This window comes from Oncorhynchus kisutch, linkage group LG17 (assembly GCF_002021735.2).
Source record: "Oncorhynchus kisutch isolate 150728-3 linkage group LG17, Okis_V2, whole genome shotgun sequence".
NCBI classification, from domain to species: domain Eukaryota; kingdom Metazoa; phylum Chordata; class Actinopteri; order Salmoniformes; family Salmonidae; genus Oncorhynchus; species Oncorhynchus kisutch.
Genome location: NC_034190.2, coordinates 46,488,652 through 46,501,957, shown reverse-complemented (window position 1 = coordinate 46,501,957; position 13,306 = coordinate 46,488,652). Strand labels below are relative to the sequence as shown.

General features: G+C 42.9%; 2 protein-coding genes across 3 annotated transcripts; one reads left to right on the top strand and one right to left on the bottom strand.

The window, feature by feature from the left end:
* Positions 1–628: 628 nt before the first annotated feature.
* Positions 629–5,664, top strand: fbxw12 (F-box and WD repeat domain containing 12). The gene is made up of 10 exons (XM_020505940.2): positions 629–840; positions 1,088–1,125; positions 2,800–2,969; positions 3,068–3,192; positions 3,407–3,613; positions 3,704–3,868; positions 3,984–4,209; positions 4,378–4,559; positions 4,852–4,982; positions 5,103–5,664. Exons 1-10 carry the CDS (start codon positions 745–747, stop codon positions 5,200–5,202), a joined length of 1,440 nt encoding a protein of 479 aa, XP_020361529.1. The 5' UTR covers positions 629–744; the 3' UTR covers positions 5,203–5,664.
* Positions 5,415–13,067, bottom strand: ptpdc1b (protein tyrosine phosphatase domain containing 1b). Of its 2 annotated transcripts, XM_031793943.1 has the most exons (10): positions 12,198–13,067; positions 11,619–11,715; positions 10,661–10,826; positions 10,487–10,567; positions 10,254–10,375; positions 10,017–10,154; positions 8,880–9,913; positions 8,415–8,609; positions 6,081–6,191; positions 5,415–5,979 (listed from the first exon to the last, which is right to left on the bottom strand). In XM_031793943.1, the coding sequence occupies exons 2-10, from the start codon at positions 11,626–11,628 to the stop codon at positions 5,845–5,847; spliced, it is 1,992 nt and encodes a 663-aa protein (XP_031649803.1). In that variant the 5' UTR covers positions 11,629–11,715; positions 12,198–13,067; the 3' UTR covers positions 5,415–5,844. The 2 variants fall into 2 exon arrangements, with proteins under 2 accessions (XP_031649803.1, XP_031649804.1); XM_031793944.1 differs by having other exon boundaries at positions 5,419–5,979; positions 11,619–13,067.
* Positions 13,068–13,306: the final 239 nt, after the last annotated feature.

The window sequence follows — 13,306 nt, the reverse complement described above, 5'->3', positions numbered from 1 at the left end:
AGAATAAGTAAAAAACTAAGTTACAAACAACGAAAAAAACCGAACCAAAAAACACATTCGGTTAGGAGCACGTGAAACGTCAGCCACCTTTTCCGGCGCCAAAATAAATGTGTGACTATAATGAGAATGAATGACTTTCACTGAAGTCGTATGATTATCATTGAATAATACTTTGAAATATGTAACTACAAAAACTATTTGACATTTTCTGTCTATTTTGTATATGTTTTGTTTCCTTTATATGCCTACTTCAAACATGCCTTTTATGGGTTTAAAACTAATCTAGGCCTAGGCAATATATTGTACTTGATGCACGCATGTAACTCGAACTGCCGCGCAAAAACTCAAATTGAATTGCAAGCATCACATTTCATTGCACTCACTTGATAAATTGTTCACATAAACTACTGGGCATTAAACAATGCCAACAAATGGCCACCTTTATATATAGTATGTTGGCACAACATTTCTACACGATTTGCTTAGCTGTGAAAGCTACTTCATCAAGTTAGTCTCCAATGTGTCTCCTCTGCATTACTGCTTTGGAGATGTTTGTACCCTTTATAATAGCGCCATCTGCAGACAAATAAGTATTGGTAGTATTGAAAAAATAAAAAGAACGGAAATTAGTTTTGTCCTTTCAGCCTCCCCGTAGCCTATGTAGAAATTGCGGACAAAATATTGATATTTCGCTGATAGTCTTACCTCACAGCCAGCAATACAGCATAGCTGTAAAACGTCGAAATGAATTATCATCCTTACCTAACTAATGATTGCCTAATTCACATTTTCTCTTTCTTTAAAGAAGATGACTTAATTCGAGCATCAAGTGTCTGTAAGGTAAGAGAGTCACAAAAACTTGCGGAAGTAGAGGCATAAAATCTGGTTATCAGTTCTGAATATATTCTCTATTTTCTGTTATAGTGTTCCACATATTGTTATTTTGTCAAGCGGTTGCTTTACTTTGAAACATCATGTTATTATTAGTTTGCAATATATATGTTGATAGTTTTATTTTAATAACTGGACTGGTGTGACAGCCTATCTTAACAACCCGATACCTTGTGGCTTTTTTTTTTATATCTAGGAATGGCAAGAAGCAGCAGAAACACCTTGGTTGTGGCGGTGAGTTTGAGGGTTTTACCCACTGATCAGTTTTACTTACCCATGTCAGAATGAATAATATCCTGGGTGGGTATGAGGTTGGTTTAGATATGGGTGAGGGCGAGAGTGTGGTTGGGCATTTGCATACTTTATTCACTATACATTTGCATAGATTATTCATCAATGTCTCTTGGCATGTTTTTGACAATGTGGTCAGCTGCATCATATTTGAAGTACAGTGCCTCCGGGAAAGTATTCAAAGTAAAAATGCCCCTTTACTTTTTCCACATTTTGTTAGGTTACAGCCTTATTTTAAAATTAATTAAAAAACAATTTCCCCCTCAATATAAACACAATATCCCATAATGACAAAGCAAAAACAGGTTATTAGAAATGTTTTCAAATGTTTTTTTATTATTATAACGGGAATATCACATTTAAATAAGTGTCTCTCGATTGGGTTAAATTCCAGGCTCTGGCTGTGCCACTCAAGGACATTCAGAGATGTGTATCGAAGCCACTCCTGCATTGACTTGGCTGTGTGCTTCCAACAGCTCGTTGTCCTGTTGGAAGGTGAACCTTTGCCCCAGTCTGAGGTCCGGAATGCGATGTAACAGGTTTTCAATCAAGGGTCTCTCTGTACTTTTCTCCGTTCATCTGTGCCTCAATCCTGACTAGTCTCCCAGTCCCTGCTGCTAAAAAACATCCCCACAGCATGATGCTGCCCCCACCATGCTTCACCATAGGGATGGTGCCAGGTTTCTTCCAGACGTGATGCTTGGCATTCAGGCCAAAAAGTTTAATCTTGGTTTCATCAGACCAGAGAATCTTGTTTCTCATGGTCTGAGAGTCTTTAGGTGACTTCTGGCAAACTCCAAGCGTGCTGTCATGTGCCTTTTAATGAGGAATTGCTTTTGTCTGGCACTCTACCATAAAGGCCTGATTGGTGGAGTGTTGCATAGATGGTTGTCTTTCTGGAAGGTTCTCCCATCTCCACAGAGGAACTCTAGAGCTCTGTCATATTGACCATCGGGTTCTTGGTCACCTCCCTGACCAAGGCCCTTCTCCCCCAATTGCTCAGTTTGGCCGGGTGGCCAGCTCTAGAAAGAGTTTTGGTGGTTCCAAACTTCATCCATTTAAGAATGATGGAGGCCATTGTGTTCTTGGGAACCTTCAATGCTGCAGAAATGTTTTGGTACCCTTCCCCAGATCTGTGCCTCATCACAATCCTATCTCGGGGGTCTACGGACAATTCCTTCGACCTCATGGCTTCGTTTTTGCTCTGAGATGCACTGTTAACTGTGTGACCTTATATAGACAGGTGTATGCCTTTCCAAATCATGTCCAATCAGTTGAATTTACCACAGGTTGTAGAAACATCTCAAGGATGATCAATAGAAACAGGATGCACCTGAGCTCAATTTCGAGTCTCATAGCTAAGGGTCTGAATACTTATGTAAATAATGTATTTCAGTTTTATTTTATTTTAATGCATTTCTAATACGTTTTTACTTTGTCATTATGGGGTATTGTTAGTAGATTGTAGATTTTATTTGATCCATTTTAGACTAAGGTTGTAACGAAACAAAAAGTCAAGGGCTCTGAATACTTTCCAAAGGCACTGTATATTCTATATAACACATATATAATAATAATAATAACTGTATATTAATGCCTAGTAATCTATCCCCGCAGAGAAATGTGTCTGCAGCGTTGGGGTTTCTGTAACATTGCGGTGCTGGGCTCTGAACATGGGAAGCAGGCTTGGAAGAGCTACTTCCTGCGTCGCTCTCACCTGGAGCTGAAGATGACCAAGGGCAGGTCCGGTGGGGACTACACCTGTAAAAGCTTGAGGGGACACACAGGTGAGCATACAGCCTCTTTCTTTCTTTAGAAAGGATGGAACTGTCTATGGAAACAGTATTTAGATAGCTGTATGGTCTACAACATCTATATCTTCCAGGCAGGGTGGTTGGGTGTGTGTACCTGTCAGGGAACTCTCTCCAGCTCCCTGACTTCTGGAGCTCCACCCCTACTGTCTGCAGTTCATCCTCAGATGGTACAGTCCGTGCCTGGGATGTCCAGCAGGTGAAAACAATACTACCCTTTTATACTTATTATGAGGCTTTTATTTACCAGGCTTCAGAGCGCTTTACATTGTATGTAGGCTACTCATCCTACCCACCACCAAGGTGTAGCACCCGCACTTCAGTAGCCATATTATATGGTCTACTGGTCTACACAAAGAAGGATTTGCAGTTAGCACTTAGGAAATGGTGTTTCCTTTTCCCCTTTTAACCAGGGGGTACAGCTGTGGTGCAGCCCTGTTCAGAGTCCTCTGACTGGGATGGTAGCTGACGGTGGGCATGGTGGGGTCATCACGTCAGATTCCACAGGGCTGCTCAAAGCCTGGGATGGTCAGAGTGGACAGGAGATGTCCTTCTACTCCTCAGCATCCCCACAGTGCACCTTACTGCCCTACAGTATGGAAGGCAGCTCTTTTCTCTCAGTGAGTACCCAAACAGCCAACCATGTCTGGTTGGTTGCCAGATCAATATCTGACTTACGCATAATACATAACATTTTTCCTTTTCACCAGGTGGGGACCAGTCAAGGCTCTGTCCATACTCTGACTAGCCCCTCACTGTCAAAGCTGTCCACTCTGGTGGTGTGTGACACATTCAAAGTAAACCTACTCCTGGCATCGCCAGACAAGAAATGGATCCTAGCTGGAACTACAGAGAATATGGATATGAGTCCAAAGGTAATTGTAACAATTGACATGTTTGTCTATAATAATTATTGTGGATCCCAGAAGTCCTGAAAAGTAGTAATGTTTCATCGTTGTTCAAATGTGTATTGTGTTGTTTGACTGGCAGGTGTTGTCCAGTCAGAGTGTGACGTGTCCCTCTGAGGAGGAGGATCCTCTGTGCCAGTGTCTGCCTGTCTCAGGCTGCAGTGCTGCTGCCTTCCTGCCCTCCCAGACAGCCAGACTGGCCACGGTCCACTGCAAGGACAACTCACACTCAAACACGCATCACAACAAGGTCCTCTCTGTGTTCGACGTCGTCATAAAAAAGACCAGATTCAAGACAGAGATCCAGGGTAAAGTGTCAAGTTGAGACGTTTAATATCTTCATCTATTTCGATTATCATTACCTGTTACGTTAGCAAGCTTGTTCCCGTGTGCCATTTTGTCAGTTGTACTCATTTTTGTGGTTATGCTAGAAATGGAGCGTTGGCCTAACTTTCACAGATGTTCTACTATTTCAGTTGAGCAGGTGGAGAAATTCGAGTTGGTATTTGAGGGCAGGACTTCGGACATCCTTCTGGAAGGCAAGGGAAGCAGCACTCTGGTTGTAGCTGCTCACAGAGAGCTGAAGGTCTACACTGTGAAAGGAGAACTCATCTGTAGCTTCAAGGACCATACCGAACCTATCTGCTCTATTTGTGTGGTATGCTTTTCACTCTTATTGTGCGTATGGACTACTGATAATAGTAATTACGCATTGGAATGTATATATTGGAGTTCAAAGTGCTATACATAGTATGGGGAAAACTGCAGTGTTCTAGATAATATATTCCCCTTGATTTATTTTTTAAATAGTTTGGATCTTACCTAGCAGAATATCCCTGGGGATATAGACCTTGTGTTAAGAGTGTGTGGGAATTGACGTTTACGGTTATATGGTGCTCGGGGAAAGGCTGTCCATGAAATTTATCCTAAAAGTGAGGCTTTTCTCTCAGGATAGTTTCCGTGTAGTCACTGCTTCTCGGGACCTGTCCTTAAGAGTGCTGACGTGGAAAACTGACAGAGACAAAGGGCTCACACTGGAAAGTCGATACCACTTATTGGGAGGCTCTCACTCCATGTCCAGGTACAGAAAGACATTTCTGTCCGTCAAGGAAACAAATGGTACATTCTGGCTCTGTATTTAAAGTTGGATTGTTATGATGTAGTAATGAACTGATGTACATTTCATGTCTTGTGTTGACAGAGGGTTCAGTTATGTGGTTTGTGACTACTCAACCATTGTGGCTTCAGTGGAAGCAGTGGATGGGAAGGATGTCCTGAAGGCCTACTCTTTCAACTCCTGAGCAACACTGTCCTCTAGGAGGACTTCGCAGGTACTACAGTAGTTAGCATCAGTCGCTAACAATTAATTGTGCATGTTTCTGAGTAGTTTAATCACTGATGTTGTGCCTTGCCTTTACAAACCCTCTGCTTATGGAATATACATTGTAATCAAGAGTTATCGCAGATGTGTTTATGTTATGCAAAACATGCAAGTATGAAGGGGGAAAACATTGCAGTTTGCTGTGCCATGATACTTTATTTTTGTGCAATAACACATTTCTGTACAGGAATGAATGGTTATAATCACTTAGCTGGCTTTATGTGGAGCTTAGGTATTTAAATCCCTGTGTTGGATGTTACATGTTCAATATAACCTAAATCTTTAGGGCATATACTGTAACAAATACTGCCCCTTGATCTTCTTATCAAAACCAAACTGACTATTTATTTTAACTCTCAAATAAACTGCATTTTCTTGGGTCTGCATTTTAACTGTACAATACAGAGGTAAACATTGGAAAGTGATCTTTCATGTACAATACACTTACTGTACAATACTTAATGACAAAATATTGTATGTGAAAAACTATCCAAACTGCGCAGGAAGGCACAACATATGTTTTAGTATAGCAAGGGATGGTCTGGAACAGAATACAGAAGGTTTATGGGATCAGTACAGTAGGAATGGGCGCCATATCTGGTACCTCATCCTCCTCTATGGCTATGAACCTCATGTCGTGTAGGACCAGCCTAAGGATCTCTGTCATGTCCGGATACACCGCTGAGCATTTTCCCATCTGTGGAGAGTCAGAACGGTTGAGATACCCATTGAATATTACTTTTTTTTATAACTGTGCCGCGGTTAAAAAGGAGAACCCTACATCATCTAGTGTTCTACCTTTGTGAAAGCCTTGATGGTGCGCTCCAGGAAAGCAGCCTCCACCTCCTCTGGAATTGTGAGAACATGAGCCATACAGTCCAGAATGCACACTAACATCTCCCTGGGAGCCTGGAGGGGATGTGGTTGAATAGAATACAACTTTAATTGTCCATTGGTTAGAACTAAAATGTGTCTTCTGCCTTTCACAACACCCCCAGATACACACATCCTTGGATGAAGAGCAACTGTGGGCATTAAGTGCCTTGCAGGAGATCGTACATGGGATCAAAGACCAGCACCTTTTTAGCTGCCAGTTCCCATTCCCATTTTGTGTTGCCTGGCCCAAGGCTTGTACCAGCAACCTTCCAGCTGCCAGTTCCATTCCCATTTTGTGTTGCCTGGCCCAAGGCTTGTACCAGCAACCTTCCAGCTGCTGGTCGGCTTCTCTAACCTCTAGGCTACTGCCACCCCAAATGAGTTGGTTAACTGAACAGAAGTAGTCAGTAGAAATTAATTTCATACAGTATGGAGCTATTCCAAGTTTTCTGTAGTAAATCTGTCATGTACAGTATGATTGGGTCCAGAGTGAGAAGCCCTGTTGTGGCTCAGTTGGTAGAGCATGGCACTTGCAACGCCAGGGTTGTGGGTTTGATTCCCACAGGGGACCGGTACGAACAAATATGAAAATTTATGAACTCTACTGTAAGTCACTAGATAAGTGTCTCCTAAATGACAAATGTACAGTACCAGTCAAAGTTTTTACACCCCTACTCATTCTAGGGTTTTTCTTTATTTGTACTACTTTCTACGATGTACTGTATAATAATAGTGAAGACATCAAACTATGAAATAACCCTTATGGAATCATGTAGTAACCAAAAAAGTGTCAAACAAATGAAAATAGTTCATATTTTAGATTCTTCAAAGTAGCCTCCCTTTGCCTTGATGACAGCTTTGCACACTCTTGGCATTCTCTCAACCAGCTTCACCTGGAATGCTTTTTCCAAGAGTCTTGAAGGAGTTCCCACATATGCTGAGCACTTGTTGGCTGCTTTTCCTTCACTCTGCGGTCCAACACTTCCCATACCATCTCAATTGGGTTGAGGTCGGGTGACTGTGGAGTCCAGGTCATCTGATGCAGCACTCCATCACTCTCCTCCTTGGTCAAATAGCCCTTATACAGCCTGGAGGTGTTTTCGGTCATTGTCCTGTTGAAAAACAAATGATTGTCCCACTATGCGCAAACCAGATGGTATCGCTGCAGAATGCTGTGGTAGCCATGCTGGTTAACTGTGCCTTGAATTCTAAATAAATCATTGACAGTGTCACCAGCAAAGCATCCCCACACTATCACACCTCCTCCTCCATGCTTCAGGATGGGAACCACACATGCAGAGACCATCCGTTCACCTACTCTGCATCTCACAAAGACACAGCGGTTGGAAACAAAAATCTCAAATTTGGACTCCTCAGAACAAAGGACAGATTCCCACCGGTCTAATGTCCATTGCTCATGTTTCTTGGCCTAAGCAAGTCTCTTCTTCTAATTGGTGTCCTTTAGGAGTGGTTTCTTTGCAGCAATTCGACCATGAAGGCCTGATTCAAGCAATCTCTTCTGAACAGTTGATGTTGAGATGTGTCTGTTACTTGAACTCTGTAGCATTTATTTGGGCTGCAATCTGAGGTGCAGTTAACTCTAATGAACGTATCCTCTGCAGCAAAGATAACTCTGTGTCTTCCTTTCCTGTGGCGGTCCTCATGAGAGCCAGTTTCATCATAGAGCTTGATGGTTTTTGCGACAGCACTTGAAGAAACATTCAATGTTCTTTAAATGTTCCGTATTGACTGACCTTCATGTCTTAAAGTAATGGACTGTCATTTCTCTTTCCTTATTTGAGCTGTTCTTGCCATAATATGGACTTGGACTTTTATCAAATAGGGCTATCTTCTGTATACCACTCCTACCTTGTCACAACACAACTGATTGGCTTAAATGCATTAGGAAGGAAAGAAAGTCCACAAATTAACAAGGCACACCTGTTAATTGAAATGCATTCCAGGTGACTACCTCATGAAGCTGGTTGAGAGAATGCCAAAAGTGTGCAAAGCTGTCATCAAGGCAGAGGGTGGTTTTTTGAAGAATCTCAAATATAAAATATATTTTGATTTGTTTAACACTTTTTTGGTTACTACATGATTCAATATGTATTATTTCATAGTTTTGATGTATTTACTATTATTCTAAAATGTAGAAAAGATAACAAATAAAGAAAAACCCTTTTAATGAGGGTATGTGTCCAAACCTTTGACTGGTACTTGTAAATGTAATGGCCTACAGTAAGTGCTGCTGACCTGGTCCAGTGGTTTGAAGACAGCCTCTGGGTTTGCAGGGTCACTGTTGTTACGGTCCAGATTCTGTATATCCTTGATGGAGATGACTGGCTCCTTCAGCTGCTCCAGCCAGGTCCACATCAGCCCAGACAGCACAAATGGGTCCTTCTCCAATGTACACAGCCTCTCCCATGCCCCTCCCATGTTCAACTCTGACTGCAAAAACGCACAGAATACACAATCAGTGTCACCAAAACCCACATCAGGTGTAGTGGAGCTAACAATCTAACGCCACTCCAGTATTAAAAATGGAAAGTCAAACCTGAATGAATTTCCTTTATGTACAAATGTAGTTGTCAGATACTGTTCAGGTAAACAGGATTCGTCAATGACTAGACTATTTCAATATATAATATTGTATGTACAGTATTCCAAAAGGTAGATACAGTATTTTAATAACAATGGTGTAGAATATGAAGTTCGTACCTGCCAGGCTTGTAGTCTCTCCCTGTGCTCCTCCTCTCCATCCTGCTCCAGATCCACAGCCAGGGCCTGGGCCACCAGCAGCCGCCTGGCCTCCTTGGACAACTCTGTCTGGATGGTGATGAAGGGCACCTCTGACTCCTCTATCTGAGACACATCACCATTGTTCGCTAACTTGTCCCTCTGCTCCTCCTTCCACCTAAACAACATGCTGCTATACCCTTTCTTCTCGGGGTTGCACTCGGACTCGCTGCGCTGGCAGGCTTTCTGTGTCTTCTTTAGGAGCGGTGATCCCTCCGCGAGGCTCTTCTGCTCCCAGAGGGATCCATCTTGGGTGCCGTAGGTGGTGGTTATTTGCCTGGGCCCCATGGGGCTGCCTGTGGCCGGGGTCCTAGGCAGGGAGTTCAGGGAGGGAGAACAGGCCACAGACATGTTGCAAGCGGACAGCGAGTTGGAGAGAGGTAGGGTCGGCAGGTTCAGCTCAGAGCCCAGCCTCCGCAGGTCCGATTCGCTGTAGCTCAGGCTCTTGCGGTGGTAGAACAGGGGCGGTTCGTTGGCATGCCGGGGTTTGGTTGGGGGTCCCGGTAAACGGGGCTGCCCTCCGAGGCCGCCTCCCCCGAAGCTTCCCTTGGTGAATCCAAAGTCGCGATAGCGTTCAAACTCCATCTCCTCCTCTGCCGTCATGTCATGGATGTCCAGCATGTCCTCCTCGATGACCTGCCGGTTCTCAGCGATGTCCAGCAGCAGCTTGCAGATCACCTGGATGATCTTGGGCAGGTGCCTGAGCTCCCGGCGCTCATAGCCATGCAGCATGTGTCCCTGGCGGGTCAGGAACTGGGACAGGGTCATGGGGTTAGTCCTGGGCTCAGCACAGGAGAAAATACTCCTGACAGGGACCAGGAACTGGGCAAACTCCCGCACGCAATACAGCTGACCTCTGGTCTGGATGGAGTTGGGTCGTTTGGAACGTACAAACACGATGGCCTGGTCAGCGGTCATCCTGGTGGCGAAGACCAGGTAACACGCTAACAACACACCTGATGGAAGACAGTGGCAAAACCATTAGCGAGAGGGTCAGTCATGTGACCACAAAGCATAATCATTTGATTAATAATACAACTTTTTTGTCCTATACATTACCTGTTCTTCCCAGACCAGCATGACAGTGGACAGCCATTTTCCCCTCCTGCATCGCAAAGGACATGACCTTCACCATGTCCAGGATGGATGCGAGGGAGGCCACCCCATAGTCATTCCAACCAAAGTTGTAGAAATATACTGGAATATAAGGACAGTCATTATTTCACCATTCACACAGTAAATTTGCATTGGCCCGCAACAGTTTTTGTCATTGTAGAGGAATGGTCATAGACTTACTGTTGTTCTCCATGAAGACCTCAGGTTGGTAGGAGAATCCACTCTCTGATTCCAGTGCATTGGGACCACAGCTGGCGTGTTCCCCAGGTCTCTGCAGGTTTATCACTGTCTTCAGGCCACATCTACACACACACACACACACAATTAATAACACATCAATGTATTTATTTGATCTATACTAGGAGCATTGAATTGACTTATGGTAACAGCAAACCCTGAAATAAAAGTGTTACCTTTTAAATTGGTCAATAATGTTGTACTTTTCTATTAATACAGTAGATGGTCTGGCCATGGCAAGTAGGTTTTCCGTGACCCTGAAAGGAAAGACATGTTTCTGCATTAAACTTACGGGTATAATCCACTTACATTCAACATACACATTTTTATAGAGCCTTTCTGATTCCTACCAGGAGGAGTAAAGGCCTTTGATGGCTTGCTTGTCCTTGCTCCAGCGGTCAGGGTTCTCATACTTGCAGTTCTGACCTCCACACCCTATGGAGCATTGTGTGGCTCCAGGGATGACGTGACGTATCACCTCCCCCACCAACGTGTACTTCGACTGGGGTGTCCTGACTGGGGGTACGCATGGAGGGTTGGAGTGTTTAAAAGGAGACAGGAGGGGTGTTGTAAAACAATGTCCTCGGTCATTTCAACCAGCTGACCTCAGCAGTTTACATTCAGAATTATATTTTATGTTGCAGTCTGGAAAGAACTGATACATGTATGGTAGTCCATTGAAGTAAGTTTGACTAGTGGAGCCCAATCAATGTAATAAAGCGTACACTAGTGTGTCTTCTTACAGAAACAAACTGTAGTGACAATATCTGTGATTAGCACATTGTAAAGAAATGGTGTCAAGCTTAACTATGAGATGTTCCTAATGTAAAGAAGTAGTGTCAAGCTTAACTATGAGGTGTTTCCAATATAAAGAAGTAGTGTTAAGTTTAACTGAGCTGTTCACATTGTAAAGAAGTAGTGTCAAGCTTAACTATGATGTGTTCCCAATGTAAAGAAGTAGTGTCAAGCTTAACTATGAGGTGTTCCCAATGTAAAGAAGTAGTGTCAAGCTTAACTATGAGCTGTTCCCAATGTAAAGAAGTAGTGTCAAGCTTAACTATGAGGTGTTCCCAATGTAAAGAAGTAGTGTCAAGCTTAACTATGAAATGTTCAGCAGGGAGTGTGCCATCTACAGCAAGCTAATCTGTCATCTGGCACACACCACCAGGCTTAACAGTATTACAATAAAAATAGCAACGCAACACCCTGTTCAAACTCTCTTCAAATAGATTGATAAATCATATTAGTTAACGGTACTACATGATAATTTATGTTAGAAATGTGAGTAATGATATAGTATATCAATACCTGACTCCATGAGGGGGTAGGGGACTCCACTGTTTGTCTGAGGGTGGAGTGTTGTATGACTGAATACTCAAGCAGACCTCCACTGCCATGGCAGTGCCTTGGGACACACACTCACGTTAGTCTAAGATAAAACCTCATTTACATTTCATAATAGTGAAATAGTGTGGTAGGTCCTTATATTGATCAGTTTACGAGGCTATATTGTAAAAAAACATACTGGAAGCAGTTACCTACCTGTAAGTTACTGTAAAAACAAGTACAGTATGTTACTGTAAATTCCAAAGAAAGCACTTCTTTACAGTAATGTACTGTTAAACCAAGGTTTATTTGGAATTTACGGTAACATACTGTACTTTTTTTTTTACAGTAATTTACAGATAACTGTCTGCCAGTAACTTACTGTAAAAACATGTTTTTTTTTTTACAGTGTACACACATAATCAGAGAGCAGTGTCAGCTGTCAAAGATGAAAATCCATGATGACCTAGGTGACATCAACCATTATAATCCATAATGTAATAATCCATTTAGGAATTGGAACACAGCAACCTCCCAATAAGGTATCCTCAGCACGTTTACCTGAAGCAAAAAGATTGTGGAGCTAGTGATCGTCAGCATCTTCAAACATCAACATAAAACTACTCCACTTTCCCACGTTGGACCACTGACACAGCAATGTCTTCAAATGCTTTCTTTCTTAGTTTTGGTAGTCCTGCACCACCTCGGGTCTTCAGTTAATTCAGTCCAGATTATCTTTGTAAATTAGGGGTGTGGCAACAACACCATCCACTTCATCCTTTATGTTCACCAGGAACAGGCATTTTGCTTCAGCCATAGGAATACAGTACCCTGGCCTGGCCTCCACTGTGAGGTGTCAGAGAAAGGAGGACCATCAGAGGTGTAGGTTCATCTGTAGCATGGCTCTGAATGGTAACACACCTCATTGGATGCTCCATCTCACTCCTTATTCATTAGACATGCACTGCACCTAGATCCATTACTGACTCCTCCCTCCGGATTAACCCACTAATCTCATTGCTGTAGAAGTAGGCTCAAGAGGCAAAGGCCCCCGTGGCCACTTCACCTCACAGTAGAGCAAAAATTACTGATCATCTCTGACCATCTGTTTGAACTCCCTTCAGTTGATAACCACAATGAGATACTATTTGTTTGACATTTCATTACTGGCTCCGGATCAATCAGCTAGGGATATCATGTGATCAGAAATCAATACATTCAATTTCACCTCGGTCCAAATGGATAAATTCCCCAAACAATACAAATGGTTATTTTATAGGGGCCAGTCATCCCTTTCCCCATTGAGAGGACACAATTCCTCTCTGCCTTACAGTATCCAGAGGACTGACTACTGCAATGTGTGTTAGATACCAAACATGGGTGCAATAGTGTTATTCTGAGAACTTTGATGTCATCTATATGGATATGTGAGGTGTAATATGCTGTATGTCTGGGGCCATCTGTATTCTGTAAACCTCTATTGTACTCAGATTTCCCTCTCAGGCCATCACATGAAGGTGTGACCCCCTTCCTAGAGAATGTTAGCTGGTTTGATCTAATTGGCTATCATAGTTGTATTACTTCTGATTTGGTCTGTGGTTGGTCAACAACTGATTTCAAATACAAACAGGTCAAACGGTATAAAAGTACTGATTGACCATTGTTCTGTC

Bases quoted from the DNA above. Each gene is read 5' to 3' on its own strand.
- fbxw12 (XM_020505940.2), top strand. From the start codon at position 745: ATGAATTATCATCCTTACCTAACTAATGATTGCCTAATTCACATTTTC. The intron at 841-1,087 runs GTAAGAGAGTCA...TTTTATATCTAG, and splicing joins GAGCATCAAGTGTCTGTAAG to GAATGGCAAGAAGCAGCAGA. The intron at 3,869-3,983 runs GTAATTGTAACA...TTTGACTGGCAG, and splicing joins ATATGGATATGAGTCCAAAG to GTGTTGTCCAGTCAGAGTGT.
- ptpdc1b (XM_031793943.1), bottom strand. The intron at 10,155-10,253 runs GTAAGTCTATGA...CTTATATTCCAG, and splicing joins GGTCTTCATGGAGAACAACA to TATATTTCTACAACTTTGGT. The intron at 5,980-6,080 runs GTAGAACACTAG...GACTCTCCACAG, and splicing joins CCATCAAGGCTTTCACAAAG to ATGGGAAAATGCTCAGCGGT.